The sequence below is a fragment of the Drosophila tropicalis genome, unplaced genomic scaffold, assembly GCF_018151085.1.
Source record: "Drosophila tropicalis isolate 14030-0801.00 unplaced genomic scaffold, ASM1815108v1 contig_845, whole genome shotgun sequence".
NCBI classification, from domain to species: domain Eukaryota; kingdom Metazoa; phylum Arthropoda; class Insecta; order Diptera; family Drosophilidae; genus Drosophila; species Drosophila tropicalis.
Genome location: NW_027173338.1, coordinates 12,658,500 through 12,678,246, shown reverse-complemented (window position 1 = coordinate 12,678,246; position 19,747 = coordinate 12,658,500). Strand labels below are relative to the sequence as shown.

At 37.8% G+C, this 19,747-nt stretch overlaps 5 protein-coding genes and 1 long non-coding RNA gene across 6 annotated transcripts; 4 read left to right on the top strand and 2 right to left on the bottom strand.

Moving 5' to 3' along the window:
• The first annotated feature begins 446 nt into the window (after positions 1-446).
• LOC137581308 (uncharacterized) lies at positions 447-2,323 on the top strand. Its single transcript, XM_068295518.1, has 2 exons — positions 447-489; positions 1,397-2,323. Exon 2 carries the CDS (start codon positions 1,429-1,431, stop codon positions 2,245-2,247), a length of 819 nt encoding a protein of 272 aa, XP_068151619.1. The 5' UTR covers positions 447-489; positions 1,397-1,428; the 3' UTR covers positions 2,248-2,323.
• Positions 2,324-5,980: 3,657 nt separating this feature from the next.
• On the bottom strand, positions 5,981-8,407 carry prd (paired). Its single transcript, XM_068294954.1, has 2 exons — positions 8,173-8,407; positions 5,981-7,980 (listed from the first exon to the last, which is right to left on the bottom strand). Exons 1-2 carry the CDS (start codon positions 8,237-8,239, stop codon positions 6,200-6,202), a joined length of 1,848 nt encoding a protein of 615 aa, XP_068151055.1. The 5' UTR covers positions 8,240-8,407; the 3' UTR covers positions 5,981-6,199.
• A 234-nt stretch (positions 8,408-8,641) lies between these two features.
• Positions 8,642-14,007, top strand: LOC137581026 (uncharacterized). Its single transcript, XR_011033055.1, has 4 exons — positions 8,642-8,698; positions 9,053-9,206; positions 9,475-9,885; positions 13,798-14,007. It is a non-coding gene; the product is annotated as an uncharacterized lncRNA (long non-coding RNA).
• A 1,003-nt stretch (positions 14,008-15,010) lies between these two features.
• Positions 15,011-16,455, top strand: Pex19 (peroxin 19). The gene is made up of 5 exons (XM_068295181.1): positions 15,011-15,148; positions 15,236-15,356; positions 15,428-15,737; positions 15,815-15,978; positions 16,033-16,455. The coding sequence occupies exons 1-5, from the start codon at positions 15,100-15,102 to the stop codon at positions 16,274-16,276; spliced, it is 888 nt and encodes a 295-aa protein (XP_068151282.1). The 5' UTR covers positions 15,011-15,099; the 3' UTR covers positions 16,277-16,455.
• LOC137581024 (probable ribosome production factor 1) lies at positions 16,374-17,766 on the bottom strand. The gene is given in 2 exon segments (XM_068295180.1): positions 16,374-17,392; positions 17,394-17,766. Coding segments are annotated over 2 exon segments (1,191 nt in total). The 5' UTR covers positions 17,694-17,766; the 3' UTR covers positions 16,374-16,501.
• Positions 17,767-17,972: 206 nt separating this feature from the next.
• LOC137580893 (tRNA (cytosine(38)-C(5))-methyltransferase-like) lies at positions 17,973-18,631 on the top strand. Its single transcript, XM_068295039.1, has 2 exons — positions 17,973-17,991; positions 18,042-18,631. Exons 1-2 carry the CDS (start codon positions 17,973-17,975, stop codon positions 18,563-18,565), a joined length of 543 nt encoding a protein of 180 aa, XP_068151140.1. The 3' UTR covers positions 18,566-18,631.
• The last annotated feature ends 1,116 nt before the right edge of the window (positions 18,632-19,747 follow it).

The following is a 19,747-nucleotide window of genomic DNA, read 5'->3' as shown; positions in this document are numbered from 1 at the left end:
TTCATTAGCCTTGACTTTTCCCTATCCCCCCAATTTTAATCGTTTTATTCATGTGTCACTTTATTTTGTATGTAAAACGTGTTTATAAATGTGTATTTCTAATTGTCACTTGTTTTGCTTTTTCCAATTCTCTGCTCGTCTTTGCATTAGCATGCAATACTTTAATTGTAGTTAAATTCAGAAAGCTGATAGCCGACCACTGTATGCATTTCCAAAACATATTTTTTAAAGGCAAAATCATTTACGTTACACATCATGAAGAATATCACATTGCCGGTTAAATGACTTTAAAAAGTTCTAAATTAGCGCAATTAATATAACGGATGTATACATTAAACCATTCATAAAACCATTTATCCTGCCTCCTCCTCCGCCTCAAGGATATGCAACAAGCCGCCTAAAAGCTTGCTACTTTTTTTAGTTCTCGTTGAGCAGTCAAACAACATACATCAAGGGGAAAACTCAGCGGAATAACGAAATGAAAATGTGGTAATGTGTTTGTTTGTGTGTGTGTAGTAGACCTCGTGATTTGTTTACCTGTCAAAATAATAAATACTTATATATAAACTACACTGTACTTTTGTTGTTGCCGTTGTCGTTGCACATTGGGCCAGAGTCTGGCAGTTTGGAAACATTTACCAGGAATAAAACATAATTTAAATTTTTTGAATCCGTCACGGTCTTATTCCGGGAATTCCAAATATATACAACATTTGCTGCATACTTTTAGGATTAGTTTTTTTTTTTAATTTTGGGAAAAAAGATCTTGTAATAAATGTATAATTTCATATTTTTTTGGTAATTTGAGTTTTGAAGTCCGCTTAAACATCAAGTTAATGCATTTTATCAAAAACCCAGAGAACTGGTTTTTTATTTTCGATTTTTATTGCTACAATCTGAGAGATAGATATTCGTACCCAAAACATTTAAACTCATTAAAAAAACACTGGTGTCACAAAATTGTTTTAAATTATTAATTCGATTTTCCCAATGTATGCACTTTCTAGTTATTCAGGATATATTTTAAAACATTTTGCAACTTTATGCAAAAAAAGAGCAAATTGTGTGGCCCAATGTGCGCCGGCATTGGCATTTTTGGCTAGGATAGAAAGAGAGACAAGCTAAGATAGGATTCGCTGTCCCTTGATACTAAAGGTCTCGTGGCCGCACTAAAACAGAAAAAATAGCAGTTAGGTGTATAATAATTTAACGGCAATGACCCTGAACCCATCGAAATAAGAAAAAAAAAAAGTAAAGCGCATTTAGCCTGATTTCAATAGCAAATAGAACAAAAAATATTTATCACTTTTATCTCTGACTTATTACTCAAACCATAACAGAAATATTTTAAATCATAATATCAATAATTACGTCCTTATCTTCTGTCCAAGCACAGGTCCTTATTAAAACAGTAACCAGTTAGCCATTATGTACACGGCTTTCATTCGAATTCAGCAACAGCACCAACAATGCAATTGCCTAAATGTCTCAAGATTTAGTTGCATTTTAAATCAATTTAAATTAATGGGACAACAGAAGCCGAAAGTAACTCTGGTAAAGCAAATGCAGGAGCCAGCAAGATTTTTTATAAAGCCCCACAAGTTAGAACCGCGGGTTAAATCCTATTCAACTTCAACCAATAAGGAAGATTTTCGCATCTATCAGCAGAATATTGATTTAGATGCATTTTTTGGTGAAGAACAGAAATATGAGAAGGTTTCGGATGTTTGTCTGGTTAATGATCATTTTATTTTGGTGAAAATGCCGCCAATGTGCAAGGAGCCCACTTCAAATTTGTCTGCTTCAACTGCCGATGCTGCTTCCAAAAAGTCGAAGTTACCGAGATGTTTTAAGTGCAGTCGCTCGAGCCGTATATCCCCAATTATAGAAGACGAAGAAAAGTTGCCCCAAAAATCAACTAAAATACCAAACTGGAAGTTAAAGGATCAGGACGAAATTGAGGTATTCGATTCCATGACACGTTTGACACTATCTTATCATGAAGAACAGCCCCTCAAAATCGATGCATTGCAGTCTACAACTCATGTTATTAATCGTGCTCCAGTGCATTGGTTTCTTTGGCCTTTTCGATGGCGTTCTGTATCCAAATCTAAGCCCCAATTGGCAGCAATTCATAAAACCTATTTTGTAAAATGGGCTAAACCTCCAAAAGCACAATGGCAAGGATACGGAGTGGATAAATTGAAAAATTATAACCTACGACGTTGTCGTTCCTCGATTTTTTAGATACAGCAAAGCAATTTGTTCTATATATTTTGTATGCTTAGAATTAAAAAAATGTAACCTACATAGCAAACAAAAATTGTTAGTTTTTAAATTGTATTCCCTGTTTAGTACATCATACGGTTAGCTCTTATAAGTAATGTAGCCTCAAAAAAATTGGCGCTGTCAAGTACACAAGTCAAACAATAAATTTGCGCATTTAAAATAAGTCCACAACTAAGAAATGTAGAGGCAGTGCAGATAAAGTATAAAAACTTTGCTGCAGTTCTTAGTTACTTTTTCAATGGAATTTGCATGCGTCCATGAGGCTGGCGCATACCATGAAGAAGGCTTCATTAGCTACTTCATGTGTTCGAAAATGTCGGGCAATGTCGTTCGTTACTCCCTAGCCACCGCTAGGGATGCACTGCAGCTAATTAGACTGAAGGAACCCAGACCCCACGAAACGAAAAATATAAAACAGTTTTACGATAAAAGCCCAACAACAACTACAACTTTAGTTCTATCAAATGAATAACTCTCTTTGGCAGTAGGGAGAGAAGTTGAAGGGAAGCAGTTTCGGGGGCGACTACTAGCCCCGTGCGCCACAATATATATACATAATAGCAAAAAGAAAAAATAAAATTAAAACCGTCACGCCAGGCGTCAGCGTAGCAAAGGCAATCGCGGTAAAAACAAAGCACCAGCACCAAAAAGTCAGCCCAAAAGGAGCTGAAGCTCAACTCTGGAGTCGGGGAGCAACTCACTGAGGCAGCGGGGTCATAATAAACCATTAATATGCAAGTGGCCTGTGACTGAGTATGGGCCTTAACCTGGCGATAAGACCCAACTGCGTTTCGGTGTATCAAAAATCGAACTGTGTTTGTATCAGCTATAACTATTGTTCTCCCTTATGATTGCCCTTCACTGTACGTGTATTTGTCATTAATTATAATGTCGGCATAAAAGGCGAACACATTAAGCGCTAGGCAATGGTCAAATGTTGAATTAGCTGGCTTAGACTACTAATATGAAATAGAGGAACGGGGTTTAACAGAAGCATATACTGCTACTATTAAAGTCGCCAAAATAAATGCCACATTCGGAAGCTACCATTTCCAATCTTATAAAGTATTTATATTATTGATCGGTATTAACAATTTGAGTCGGTCAAGCCTCATCAGTTTGTTGAAACGCCTAGATCAGGGATACTACAGGAGCCAGAACCATAAAATTTGTTGACTTTCGAGTGGCTTTTTTGACTTTTGGTTAATATGGATTTCCGCAAATGGAATATAGGTATTTTTAAACCTTAACCTTTTGGCAATATGGTAACGCAACTTTAACAAGATTTCGTCTAAGATAGAACGCCAAAATAATTTGTATAGCTCACCCTTCTTATTTTAATTTCTTTGACCTCTTTTAATTAGTAAAAAGAAGCGTAACGGTTCCACATCATTTGGTGTATCATTTTTTGCGCTTCCCTTAGACCAGATAGAAACCAAACGAAAACCGAAACACAGACAGAAAATTCTTGCAGGGATAGGTTGCAAAAAGGAAGCTTGTTGGCAATTCGGGCTATAAAAGGAGCAACAAAATAGAATTTGCCTCCAATTCCCGCAAAGCATTCCAAATCGATTACGAGTTCCTCTAAGATCAAACAGACAGGCACAGAGAACGAGAACGAGAAAACTAAAGAGACAGAGTCGAAGTGATGACAATTGTCTAGTTGGCACCGACAGCGCAACGACCTTCGATCATTCCAGAGCATACTGCCAATCATCGTTAATGATGGCAATGTCCTTGTGCCCTCTGAAATTTTGACAAATCAATTTGTGAGCTAACAGCATGCAGGACAACTCGGAGAAGTCGGTGACGATGTAGTCAGTGGGATAGCTGTAACATCGGAAGACTGTCGCTGTGACTCAGTATGAGTAGTTTATACCTAAAACCGAAATATTTGTCAACAGACTATTGGGTTAAAAGAAAATTGATTTCTGCAAACAGGGCCCCTAGCTAAAAATATTCAAAATAGCCCAAAATATGAACGAGTCAATTATTTGAATATCAAATTAATTTTTACGCAAATCATCTAATTACTAGGCGATTACCCTTGACTTATAGACTACTTATTCGCAAAGAGAACACCTCATTAGCACTGGATTATCACAGCCCAAAGTACATACACACACACACACATGCATACATAAGTACATACGCTCTTACCTGACTTCATTTTATATTTTTACCTGAGTTTGACTTAGGCAGAACTAAAAGCTAAGCCTTTCTCCGTGTTATTCCTAACTCTTGCCACTTTGGGTTAACAGCAAAAGGGTTTGTGTCCTGGCTAAGGGTCGTTTCCTGCGCATGCCTCGAAGTATGACAGCAAATAAAACTTTATGGTATATCATAAAATTTGTTTGAAATGTGAAACAGACATGATTCTGTTTTTGGTTCTGCATGCTTCCTGGCAAAGGATTATTTCCGAAACCAGCTAATCCTACTTCTCACCAACATCGTAGTTTGTTTATGTCTTGTCTAGTGCAAATCCTTGGACCGAAAGTAAACTCCTGGAAGTGACATTTTATTCGCAAATCTCCTTCAACAAAGCCAAATATTTGAGGTTTTGCGCTGCTTATGCCAGAAATAACGCCTGATGCTGCTAGAGAATTTTATTTTATTGGACTTTTAAAAACGACGGCAACAGGTAGATCGGCAAAGAGCAATTAATAAACCAAAATAAATTCTGATTTCAATGCGGTAGGGACTTGAAGATTACTATTTTCCTATGTTTTTTGATGCCCAACACGTTTGTCAGTTCATTAATCACAAAAATCTAAGGCAGCTTGGCTCAGAATCTCTGTGGATTCCAGTAAATGTAGAGTCCAAACTACTTAGCTTTTTTATAACCTAAATGATTTAAGAAAAAAAAACACAAATTTATGAAAATTAAGATTATGACGTACTTTTAAAAAGTTTATTATAATAATAAAGTTTATTGTAAAGATATTTTGATAAGCCAAATCAAATTGTCACTAAAACGACAAAATCGTTAAATTATTTTAATTTCAAATTCAAATCTTTCAAAGCGATATGACTATTTTAAAACTGATTATTCTAGTTGATTTAGTTTAGATTCGACCATTTAAGCTTTGACATTGTCATGTATTTTATTGTAAATTTTTATCGTTTCCAAAAATGAATGCATACATATCAAAAATACATATAATGGGCTAACGTAGTTGCTATTCCATTAGCGCTCAGTGGTTTATAATTAATTGCTCAAGTGTAACTGTACTTTTATAATTGCTTGAAACTCTTACGACTAGGAAATACTTTGCTGTTCTTTGGCATTTATGTCGCTTAAAAAGATAATCTTTTTTGACGCTCTGAAATGAAAAACTTGCAAGGGTATACCAAATTCGATAAGGTCTAAGTAAACGCGGTCCTCTGGTTTCAATAGCAGCAATTACAGAAAAATGAGGCAATTAACACCTTGAACATGACGTTGAAATTTGTAGCAAGAAACTAGGAATAAATCTTTAGCTCACCAGGTTGTCCCATCACAAAAAATAGAGTCTCTTCGAATATCCTGTGGAGTTTGTTTGAAATTTTCAGACATGTTTTCGGAAATAGGCATTAGCTACTTAAAGGTTCTAATGTACAAAGTGATTTGCGACATCCAGCTGAGAACAGATACAGAAGCGTGTCAAGGTCTCTTTAAAGAAATTGAGATTCAAATAGAGTTTTTGCGCAATTTTGGATATTGAGATAATTATTTTATTTTTAAGCACTATCTTATGGTTATCAAAGCCTATTTCTTATAAAATTGGAAACTCCAAAATTAACTTAAAAGTCTTTATGGAAAAATACTTAAAATACACAGAGCTTCCCGTTTAACTTTATCTTAAAAAACAAATATCTTTGGCGACGCGTATTTTGAAAAATATATGTACTATATTTAGTATGCCAAATCCTAGTACCAGGAGTGATAGAACGGTTGTGGCGGCATTGTCGTGTAGTTGACTTTCGATGGCGACGAAAAAGCGGCGGCTGCTGCATTGAAGTTTTGCGGCATGAAGTGCGTCGTGGGCGTTGGGGCATAATGTGGATGACCCGTGTTGGTGTATTGCCCATGATGTGGATGGGCATGAGGATGGGACGGAGGCACGTGGCCATGTGGGTGCGAATGGGGATGTGCCGTTGCTGAAGGATATGTCGCATATTGTGGTGCTGCATGTTGATATGAATGAAACATTTGATGAGCTGCCGACATCTCCAAAGCCTGGCTTGTTGAAGTGATGGAATTAAGAGAGTCCTCTGGCGACAGGGGAGCATTTGGGCGTATTGTAGTCCAGCTGCTATATAGTTGCGGCTGTTGTTGAGTAACAACCGCCGAAGCTGACACCAGATCGGCTGCTTCCACTTTCAAATCAGCGGAGAGATCTTCGCTGTCAGCGCTGGCATTGGCCAGTGATTGCGAAGACTCAGCTGGATTAGTTGCACTACCACCTCCACCCACTACTACAGCCGATAGACTGTTGGGTGTGGGTGGTAATTGCCCAAAAGTGGAAGATACCGACTCATTGGGGCTCTCGTTACGTGGCATTGTCTGATGTGGCTCAGATTCAGTGCTGTAAACGGAGCTTATTTGAGATTCATAGCACGAGGAGGATACTATGAGGTTGGTGCTTGCATTGTTAGCTGTACTAGGCATTATATAGCTGGCTGTGCTTGAATTAGCTGGACTGAAGAAATGATGGTGCGGCGGTGTATTGGATATGTTGGTACCAGGCGAAAGATTGCTACCTGGCGCTGTAGCCGAGGGTACGGAACTGCCATAGAAATCGTATTGGTGTTGGTATACCGCATCAATGGTAGAGGGCATGAGGGCCATGCTGGCTACACTGGGTACAACACCGACAGAAGAAGCCATCATGGAAGATCCAACTGGGGGAGATGTGGAACCACCACAATTCGCCACCCCAGCGACACTTGTGCCCATCACGGAAGTGTTTTGTTTTCGTAATCGAGCACGCCGATTACTGAACCAAACCTGAATTCGAGCTTCCGTCAAATTAGTACGCTGTGCTAGCTCTTCACGGGTGTAAATGTCCGGATACTGGGTACGCTCGAAGGCTCTTTCTAGTTCATCTAATTGGGCCGCTGAAAAGGTGGTACGACACCGGCGCTGTTTTCGTTTCAGAGCAATTCCTGGTTCACTTTCGCAATCGGAGATATCCTCATCAGATGGTTTGCTGTTTGCGTTGTTGCTGTGGTTTAAATCTGAACTGGAAGAGCTGGAAGAAGTCTTATTCGATCTTGAAGTGGAAGATAGCTGTTCCCCATCATCAGGTGGAGCATCACGGCCGCGCACCAGGCGCGATATAGCTGATACCGAAGGTGCAGTGCTGCGATCGCAAATCCCCTCACGTATCAACTTTTCACGAATCTCCCAGGAGAACATTCCAGGATGGTTGCGTTTATATTCCTCAATTCGATTCTCGATCTCTGGTGTTGCAATGCGGGGCTTTGAACCACCAATAACCCCTGGGCGTATGGATCCAGTTTCTTGATAGCGGTTCAAAATCTTTGAAACACAGCCATGAGAAACACGAAGTTGTCGCGAGATAACACAAGGCCTAATGCCATCGGCAGCCATCTCTACAATTTTTAAGCGTATGGTATTAGGCAATGGACGTCCGTTAATGAAAACACCACCCAGCTGATTCACACGTCCTTGGCCGCTGTTCATATCTAAGAATCAGAAAGAAGAAACACAAAAGACATTCAGTCGTCAGTTAGGTACGTACAAAAATAATATGGGAAGAGTGCGCGTGTCACTTGATTTACGACTCCTTCACACAATTGACTTCCCGGTATGAAACTAGCGAAGGTCATAATATCCATTAAAGTTAGAGAGAGCAAAGGAATAGCTAGGACTCTTACCTTGCATTGAAGAATATCCACTGAAGAATGGTCTGTGCATGGCGGCGGCATATGCAGTCACAGTCATAGTATACCTTTAGCGTAAAATATTTATATTAGTTTCAGCGAATTCGCTAAATCCGCTCGTTGGTTTGCGATATGTTTATAATTTTGGTAGTTTTGATTTATTTTTATGTAAACGTTGTGAAATTTCGGTTTAGCCACGACGAGGAAAAAATTTAAGGAAGACGCGTAAATATTGTATGTCTGCCTCGTTGCGCAGTCTTTGCCTAACTGACTTTACAGCGAGAAACAGCCAAGATCATGCCTTTCTGTGAATCCAATGATGTCGGCCATTCGCTTGGCAGGTAAAACTACGCGGACCAATGGCAGCTCGCAACATCTTGCCTTCTCGTTCTGCCTCGTATTTTAAGATCAGCCGCCGTTGTTATTGGGGGCGTCTTGTTAGTATAGTGCACACGAAATGGAGGCCAGTTCCTAATTCAAAAGCCTATGGGGCTGGAGAGCTTGGATACACAAATAAATGGTAAGGACCTCAATAAGCAGTCACTACTCTGCAGAAGAGTAAATGGGTATAAGTGGCCCAGAGGAAGTGAACTGATTCCGAGTCTGTACCAACCATCATAAAAGGTAAACATTTAAAATGGTATTTTGGGAATCAACACTTCCGGAATTTTTAAGTTTGATATTTTGAAATGTATAATTTTTGGAGTCTTGGAAAGCATAAATAGTTAATTTCTTAAGATTTGACGTATATAGTTTTATGACGTGTTCCCTCACATAGAGCACGCATAATGCAATCGAGTATGCATTAAATAGTTTACAAGCGTAATATATCCTTTATTGATACCTCATTAAAAGTACATGAAATTGATTATAGGAATGAATGCTTTGTTTTGTGTAACCGGGCAGTCCAAACAAACTTTTTCTGGCGAACGAAACGGAGGTTACCGAAAATAAATTTCTCAAAGAAATGTGCATTTAAATCTAGAAGGATAAGTAACATATACGGAGCATATGTAACTGTGAAATAGGTATATTAATTTTAAGTTATTTATAATCCATATAACGTTACTATGGATCAACGAAAAAGCGTTGAATTTTGTGCGATTAAATTATACATTTTACTTATGAAATTATATTGGAAAAAGAAGATTGAAAGAGCCATTCATTCAACAACTGTAATATAAACAACTTTACTAGTCTTTTAACTTGTATACCCATTTTAAAAACATTTGGAAATTTTTTTTTCTCGCCGGTATCATTACACGTTCATAACCATATCCTTGTCACGCTGTTCAGACCTACATTTATACAAAGTAGTGGCGTCTTTTTGGCCGTTCTTTAGGCTATATGAGTTTTTGATTAATTACACACTTCCACGCAAAAGAACACCAAGAATACAAAGTATCAAATCCACCACGGCTTGAAAGAGCCTCAGAGAAAGCGCTCTATGAGTTAAAATTAATGATGGATATATCCCAGCTGTAAAACGCCAGCGAGGAAATTGGAATAGAGGAGACGTGACTAATTCTCGGCATCTTTAGCTCCTACTCCCGCAAATGTTTTTGGTTCTGTTGTTATAGCCAAGGACAACGGAGGCCACAAGTCAACAAAAGCCAGAGGTTTCTACTGCACGGCTACAGGCTGCTCGTCAGGATGTTCATGTAGGCTAAATCAACGGGAGAACAAGTTTACATTTACGCCTAGCAGGTGAGCTATCTATGTATATACATAAATATAAATGTAACGTGTCCTTGAAGTCCATTTTTCTTAACTAAGCTTTAGTATTAATTTTAAAATTTTTCATTGAATAAGATCATTCTCGACTTTATACAAAGTCAAATACTTGTTGAAAGTCGTGATTATTTTTAAATTCGTTAATTTTCTGAAACAATGAACCCTGAAAGACAACTCATATAACGCTAATTTTGCTCTATCAACCCAAAAGAGGATTGAGAAAGGCCGTACCATCATTTGTGGGAGAGAGATACATAGAAATAGAATGGGAAAGAACCAATCCTGGGTATGCATCACTGAAGAACTATAGAAACAGTAGGAGGTAGTGACACGGCCATAAACTTGCCCATTTTCAATTCCGAGAAAAGCCCAGTGTAAGAAAGTCTATGTATGTACATATTCAGACTACGAAATGAATAAAGGACGATGCTGAAGGGACTTTATATGATGACCACCTAGGGCGCCATGAATGAAAATATCAATTATCCGACTTTCACCAGGATAGGTCCTTCCATACCTGTCTAACTTGCATCTTACGTTTTTGTTTGCCTGTGTGCTCAATCAATGAACAATTATTTCAATAATTGTTTGAACTATTTGCCCTTATCCGTGTCTTTTATTACCCCACAAGCACTTTCAACACTTTTTATTTTTTTAGTTTTTAGCAAGTTCGTTATTAATCAGCATTAGTACTGTATCAGGCACATATTTGGAAATAAATAATATACCAGTGAATTGTTAGAAAATGTTGTACATCCAGTAAAATCTCTAACTCTCATTTAAAAATTTCAATTAACCAGCAAAAATAAAAAAAAAAACAAATCACAAGAATCAATATGATATTTATAAGGTTTAAATATATTATTTCCATCGCCCTACAAAACTTAACAAAAACAAATTTAATAAGTTAATTTCGCATTGTGAACGTACATATTTGAATTAGAAAGAGATGAAAGATCTTCAGAAATGTCATATTAAAGAATTCCGTTTTATAAAGCAATGAAAGTGATCTAATTTTTCATACATCAACAGGTGTCCCGTCCATAATCGTTTAGTTTTGGCTATTTTGCTCGATTCTTCTTAACTTAATGTTCCATATCGTTATATTTTTCCTGTTTTTTTGCTGTTACCAGCAGTTTTTAGTTTGTGTGTTATTTGTTTTTGCGAATCGATTCGATTTGCCCCAGAACTTAGGTGGACTGTTTCCACACCTTACAACGACCTTGATCGTGGGTTAAACAATGCTCAATTCTTTTCCTCGTGAAAAACTGGCTACAATATAGTCTATAAGAGGATTGACTTTAGATCTAATCCGTAGTAAGTTAAAGTAAATACAAACCCTTTACATGGACACAATATGTTGGACCTGCACAGCAGCAGTCAGTTCTAATTCCAAGGATCATAAAAACAGAAAAAAATCCCCGCTAAGCATGCAAACAAATGCCAACAAAATGCCAAGATTAAGAACAGCACAGTGGCAACAGCTTAAAGAGATTTCATGATCCTATGACTTTTGCTAAATATTTTGCACAGAACTTTTTCTTGATCTTCAGAGTTTTCGGGTATGATTATGGCGACTAATCGCATTATAGGGCCAAAAACGGGTTTATTGATCAACACTTATGAACCAGGTAGCTTGGACTCTGAAAAATAATTCGGCTTAACGCAGCTAACGCCCATCCGTAAAGCCTAGTGAAAGTAGGAGGACCAAGGGGCATTTCCCGGTTGCTTCTGCTCCTTTAGTTGGCTAATTGAAGGCATTAGTTGTTTGTGGGTGAGCAATGCTTGTTCTCGAATTCTCACTTTAATGCATTGTATGCAAATAGCTGAAATTTCATACTCGCATAGATTTCAGCTGAAAGTCAAACTGCGTGGTTCGCCGCACATTCGTCATGGCACAGAGATCAGACATAGAATTTTGCCGTCGTCTTGTCTAGAACTATATAAGAAAAAGGGGTAAAAAAAATTGAAAACGGGAGCGACAGTTCACCCACAAATTTTTAATACAATATTGTAAACTCATTTACTCAATCTTTCTAAACGCCGTCTTTGTCGGCTAAGATCAGAGGCCATTGCACAAATTGATCATTAAACAGAAGGCAGGCTTGAAGGTAGGCGCAACAGCAACAACGTTGTCCAACAACAACAGAGCAACAGTCCAAAATCAAACATCTGGAGGCAAGGCCAGAAAACCTGCTGGCTGGATGCTGGTCTAAGAAAGTGCTGAAGTGCGAGACGATCAAGCCAAACGTCAACAAGATTAATTTGTTTTCTCGGACTGCTCTCAAGTGGTTCCATCGATCAGCGAAGCAACCTGCAACCTGTTGTCCCAAACTCAATATATTTCCACTCAGATTTGTAATTGCTCTGCTTTGTATAGTCGATCACCACGGAGTGAGAGCATCATCATTAGCTGCTCACAAAAGTAGGTGGCGTTTTTCTCACCGACCTTTTTGGTTTTTATTTCTATTAATTTTAATGTAGCGATCTCTCGTCGATAGAGTTGATCTTTTGGCGGCGTTTGCCACGTCTATTAGCCACGCTTCGCCATCGGATATATGCGAATTCAAATAAAATTATTTAATTCAACATCAGCATACATTAATCAAAACGCATTGAATGATTCGTTTTTATTTAGAAAATGCATTAAAAATGGAAACTGATCATTTCAAACAACTATTAAAAATTGAAAATTTAATCTATAACCAAACATAAACTTTCCTTCCAAATATGAAATGTCTTTAAATTGTAACTTTTTGAAAACTTTGTGCTGGAAGCAGCTACACTTCTAAAAAATGTTCTTACATAAATTGGTCGGCTAACTTATGAAGAAGATGCACCCATGACGAATTGAGCCACAGTGGCTGCAATCGCATACTTAAATTCCGCTTAATCACACCCGAAAAGCGACCCACATCATCTGGAGACGACGACCCTACAACCTCCAAAATATAAAAAAAAGAAAAAATTACAACAGACGGAAGGCCTCATTTACGTCTGCTTTGATAAAACAGTCGTTGGGTGTCAGAGCATGAAGAGGATCTCGCCTCATTGCGCAATAGCCCATAAGAGAGGATCGGAGAAGCAAAAATCAGACTGCCAGTAGGGTGATTTCAAAAGAATATATTCCAGGAAACATTTTCAGCCCTTTAATCGCAATTAGCAATGGATCCCGATAATATCAAAAGGAATGACACCCGCCAGAAACCAAACTACTCGTGTGTGCATATAAAACCGCATTCATAGTCAATTACAACGACAGTATAAAGTGATCAATATCGTCATAAAAATGTTTACTTCTTCACTGGAAGGATGTCCAACAATGTAGAAGAAAAAAACTATCTACGATCAGCGACCGTGAAATCGCAGTATGGAAATTTTAGCACCAAAAATAAATGATGGTGCCGGGTTCCGTTTTAACACTCTTCTCGAGAATCGAGAAGCCCATCTTATGCGCAGAAGGCCAGGTATAGCATTTGAAAATGTCCATGAAAATATGTTTGTGTGTAAAGTTTTGTATAAAAAAGAAGGTTTTCCGCACTTCAATATTATGCGAAAAAAGAGCGACGTCTGGGAAGTGGAAAAATAACTACAATGTACATTCAAAATAGTCAGTTTGCGATGCAAAGAATAAAGAGTTAATAAAGGGGTTTTCCATTTCGACTTTTGTTTTGACTTTTTGACTTGAACTGTTTCATTTCCAGGAAAAGCAAGGAAATGGAATTCATCCTGACCTTTAAAAAGAGCGTAAATGCAGTTTCTAAATGTTCTTCCCCTAACAGAAATATATTTTCTGCTACCCTTACTAGCATATAAATTTAACTAAGCCTAAGTCACATTAAACTCATAATTGAAACTCTATTTATGCATAATTTTTTATTTTAGCTCCGCCCATTCAATCAAACTAGAACCGAAAATCCCTCATAAAACTCCGCCCCAAAAAAGAAAACCAAGAGAACATATTTAGAAAAATACTGCTACACTCACTGCGTGGGCGTATCAAATTTCTCAATTCGTTTTGGCATTTCAGTAAAATTGTGTGGTTAAAACAGGGAAACATATTTCAATGTGAGCGAATGAAAAGGACTTGAGATATTTGGCAGGGTTCCGCACTGACCTTGAAATGTTGGACTCCCTACTGAAGCAAAGAAATTCCATATGTATTTTGGGTAGATCGGTAAAATTCTGGTTACGGAATGGCAAAATGTATTCGCTGTAGGTGTGCGGTTTCAGTTTTGGTCGCAGATCTTCGCCGCCGATCTTGCACAGCAAGGTGCATGACCTTAGGTGTAAGCCATTATTTAGCGCTGGTTTCGTGTTTCGAAGAATAACCATAAATATTTTTGGTGATTATATTAGATAATGCTTAAATAATGTCCTTGGATTGTTTGGATTTTTGAACATATGTATGTACGTACTTGTCTCCATGATTCATTAGGAAAATTAGAATGTACCTATACATTTAAACATATTAGTATGTATCATAAGTATTTTTGGTAATTATATTAGCTAATGAGATAATATTAGAGTTTAAACGAAGTATGATTCACACCATTGTTTTTGGCTTTAATTTAGTGGTAAAAATTTCCCGATTTTAAAGAGGAATATATGAAACAATATTTACATCAAATTAAAATTAAATCGGACTTTAGATTTGAGGTCTATTTCCATTTTATATATTTAGTGAACTCTGCAATAAATCAAGCCTCTATTGATATTAATTATATACCTATTTCTTGAGTACATTTCATTAAATAGTGATCAGACCGATCGACTACATATAGTTTTTTACAGAAAACTATTCAGAGCATTTTTAATAATCTTGAGGTTTTGAGCGAGCTGCTAAAACTTATTCTTGATAAATGTAAAAAAATATATTTATATTTTTTTTTGCTAATATTAATTGAGGTTTTTTTATATTTTACAATAAAATCGAGACTTGTAACAAGATAAATTATTATTAACTTTGAATTTCAATTGATTTTCTTTTTTCTTCAAATTTAATCACTTTTTTTATATTGAAATTTTGCGCGCCCAACTTCAATGATTTTGCAACACTGTAAAATATATAAAAACATGGGTCGCCTTATAGTGGTTTTTTTCACTTTATTCGATTGAGAGCACTGTCGGCCACCCCCACAGGGAGTAAAATAGGAAACAAAAAAAAAATTATTAAATTCTTACACAATGACTGACGAAAAGCAGAATGGAGATGAATTAAACGATCTTTTGGATAGTAAGTAGATATTTCTTAAAAATGATTATGCAAAATATTTCCCTTCTTATGTAATGGACCTTGCCCCTTTATCATTCCTTTTGCCAGGTGCTCTCCAGGATTTCGATAAGGGAAAAGATGGTGAAAGCGGCAGCGATAAACCAGAAAAGTCCAAGACTTCGGAAGTTAATACTGGCGAAGGCGATGAAGATCCTGATGCATTTTTCATGTAACAAAGCGAAATTAATTTGAACTTGAACAACTTGAACTTTGTCCTTCCCCCCGCCCTCATTATAACAGTGAACAGGCTAAGGTGTTAGCGGATCGTATGAACACACTCTTCGGTGGCCCAGATACCCCATGCGGCGATATACCACCGTTGCCTCAAGATCCTGATCAAATAATTTCTGGCTTTCAAAAAATGGCAGAAGCCGCTGCTCTGACTTTAAGCGGCGAAAATTCGGCAACTGATGACGATGTCAGCAAATATTCAGATAGCATTTCACAGGCTCTAAGGGGTCTTCAGGAAGGCAGTGAGAATCTGAGCGCTCCAGCTTCCGATAATGATATTGCGAGCATGTTTGGATCTCTTAATTTGGGAGGGGATGGGGTAAGTAAATTTTTTGATTCGTCACTGAGAGTAATTACCTTCTAGAAACTAACTATAAATGTGCATTTTTATTTCAGTCCGGAGAGACCGATGGTAATATGTTTTTACCCTTCATGGAGGGTATGATGCAAACACTGCTTTCGGCAGAGATCTTATTGCCAAGTATTAGAGAGCTGCTTGAAAAGTATCCCAAATATTTGGAAGAAAACGATGCTAAACTAACGACTGAGGACAAGGAAAGGTAAAGCAGATTTTTTTCTATGAAATAAATTATATTTCGCTACCTCTTTTTTAGATTCCAAAAACAGCTAGAGTTGTATAAAACTATCGAAGGACATCTGCAAGCTGAGAGCCCCGAAGATTCCTCAGCTGTTAAACGTGAAAAATTTCGTGTGGTTTTGGATGATATGCGAAAATTGCAAGACTATGGCCAGCCCCCAGCAGAGATTTTAGCGGAAACTGGAGGAGACTTACCATTTGGCGATGCCACAGCAGCGGCTGGAGGTCTGCCTGGAAATCCACAATGTCCTACTATGTGAGTATTTGTGGGAATGCGAGAATGGTAAAATATGGTGATGTGTGCCAATTACTAATTGTTAGTTGTTGAGTGTTACACATTGTTTAGTCCATAAGGAATTCTTTATAAATTTCTATTTTATTTTAAATTCAGACAACAAGAGAAAAAAACGAAATATTTGTGGTGGTCATTTAAAAAATATCCATTATCCATTGTTTTATTTGATAGAAAAAAAGAAAAAGCTGATCTAAAGAAAGAATCTACGCCTCGATTCCATGGCATGACGTTTGTTGCTTATTATCCAAGCATAGTCCCCAGTTTTGCTGTCAAATGTGCCCTCTTGCAGAGATCTCAATTTTAAAGTGAATCTGGGCCCCAGCTCTCTTAGTTTAACTCTTTTCCCCTCCTTATTAAACTCATAGCGATGATGACGAAAGAATATGTAGTCTCTCTGATTATGGAACGTCACAGCTCGGCGACCCCTAAATTCTGGATCATGATGAAACAGTGCTCCTAGCATGCGTCCGACAGTCAGACCTAGACGTGTTGTAAAATTTGTTAGAATGACTTCCGGTCTATGTTTGGTAATTTCCTTGTGATCGCGTTTTATATCCGATGTAAGCTTTACATTTGATAATTTAAAATGAGCTGTTGGCCCGTTAGGCAGGTGAATCATCAATAACCCATTGGGTTTTCTTCTATCCTCATTCACTATCACAACATCGGTGAATTCCTCTCGCTCGGCACTCTTGCATATTTTTTTTACAGATGATTTGTTACGGATTTTAACCAGGGCATTGGGAAAAATGCGCGACAGCTCCAAGCCAAACTTTCTTGTTTTCGTAACCGGGTTATCGGCAAATGTGATGAGGACTTTGGGCTCATAAGAGCGCTCGAAATAAGAGCTGAAATCGTCTAGTTGCAATTCCTTTTGTAGCTCCTCATTGTCCGAATCATTGAGATCGCCAACTTCTGTTTGATCTTTCTCACGTAGACTCTCAATAGTATGCCCAGGGTTGGCAGGAATCCCAGCTTTGCGACGAGCGCGTCGCTCTTGCATTTTCTTTTTATGCTTCTCCTTTTTCATTTTTCGATACAGGGCCATGCGCTGTTCTTTGTTTTTCATTAAACTGAGGGGGATTCAGCACCGGCAAACGAGTTTTCCTTTCTTCGTTGTCCTCAATTTCGTCGTCATTTTCATAGTCATCGTCCTCGTCATCGGAGCCTCCCTGGTCAGTGTCCTGAATTTCAAATTCCGCTGGCTTCAATTTTCTGGTTTTCTTGGGCGAGTCTTCCTCGTCGCTGCTATCGGTGACTTGTCCTTCGCTGTGTATTTCGACATCTTCGGCATCCTGTTGCTGATCCTCTTCAAAACTGGAATCACTGTCAGAGTCTTCCTCGACCACTGGTTGAGATTGTTTTCTTTTAATTTTAATCATTTTATAACTATTTAGAATGCAACACGTGCAGCTGCTATTTTATGAGGTGATGTAGTATTGTAAAACAACTGTATAGACAACGAACGATCATTTTACTTCGATAACGTCGATATCGAATACTGTTATCCGATAAAAGTGCGATAGATGGTCAATCGATGGCTTTTGCACCACTAGTAGCATGTGTTACAAAGCAAAAATACTTTGCAGGTTGATACCGATGGACAACAATGCGATTCGATGCAATTTCGTGTTTTAGAATTATTTATTGGAGTTGATGGCATGCAATATGCATTTAACTGTAAGTAAGTTGCTGTTTCAAATACAGATTCTAATTTTATTTTCCCGCAGACGCCAAGTTGCAAGGAGAAGTCGTTGCGGCAATGGATGGCAACACAGTTGCAAATAAAGTTTATGCCCACAATTATAAAAATCCAAAATATTTGAAAACCCGGAATATTCAAAGTTTAAGTGAGAAGGAAGTTAATAAATTGAATGCCAATATGCTGCTAATGTCACCGCCATGCCAACCACATACTCGTCAAGGGCTACAACGCAAAACCGAAGATAAGCGTTCCTCTGCCTTAAACCAATTATGCTCGTTACTGCCAAAATGCGAATCCATAAAGTACATTCTTATGGAAAATGTCAAAGGTTTTGAATGTTCAAAGGCTCGCCAACAATTTATTGAGGCTTTGCAGCAGGCCAAATTTTACTGGAGAGAGTTTATATTAACGCCTACCCAATTTCAAGTGCCAAATACTCGGTATCGCTACTATTGTTTAGGACGAAAGGACCAGGATTTTAATTTTCCCTCGGAAAAGATATGGGAGCAAGTCCATTATCCTGCCGATGAAATGGATACAATCTCATAAATTTGCTGCGTTAATGTTGATAACAGTGTATCGATAACATCGATGACGATAATTTCACTCCGACAACGCCGATAACAATATCGATAATATCAATTACGATAATTCCAGTAATTCCGATAACAGTATCGATTACGATAATTCCACGCCGATAACCGTGCATCGATAACGATAAATTTGCTCGAATAACATCTATATCGAATACTGTTACCCGATAAAAGTGCGATAGATGGTCAATCGATGGCTTTTGCACCACTAGTAGCATGTGTTACAAAGCAAAAATACTTTGCCGGTTGGTACCGATGGACAACAAAGCGATTCGATGGAATTTCGTGTTTTAGAATTATTTAGTGGAGTTGGTGGCATGCATTTAACTGTAAGTAAGTTGCTGTTTCAAATACAGATTCTAATTTTATCTTCCCGCAGACGCCAAGTTGCAAGGAGAAGTCGTTGCGGCAATGGATGGCAACACAGTTGCAAATAAAGTTTATGCCCACAATTATAAAAATCCAAAATATTTGAAAACCCGGAATATTCAAAGTTTAACTGAAAAGGACGTTAATAAATTGAATGCCAATATGCTGCTAATCATCGATGACGATAATTTCACTCCGACAACGCCGATAACAATATCGATAATATCAATTACGATAATTCCAGTAATTCCGATAACAGTATCGATTACGATAATTCCACGCCGATAACCGTGCATCGATAACGATAAATTTGCTCGAATAACATCTATATCGATTACTTTTATCCGATAAAAGTGCGATAGACGGTCAATCGATGGCTATTGCACCACTAGTAGCATGTTACAAAGCAAAAATACTTTGCAGGTTAATACCGATGGACAACAATGCGATTCGATGCAATTTCGTGTTTTAGAATTATTTATTGGAGTTGATGGCATGCAATATGCATTTAACTGTAAGTAAGTTGCTGTTTCAAATACAGATTCTAATTTTACCTTCACGCAGACGCCAAGTTGCAAGGAGAAGTCGTTGCGGCAATGGATGTCAACACAGTTGCAAGTAAAGTTTATGCCCACAATTATAAAAATCCAAAATATTTGAAAACCCGGAATATTCAAAGTTTAAGTGAGAAGGAAGTTATTAAATTGAATGCCAATATGCTGCTAATATCACCGCCATGCCAACCACATACTCGTCAAGGGCTACAACG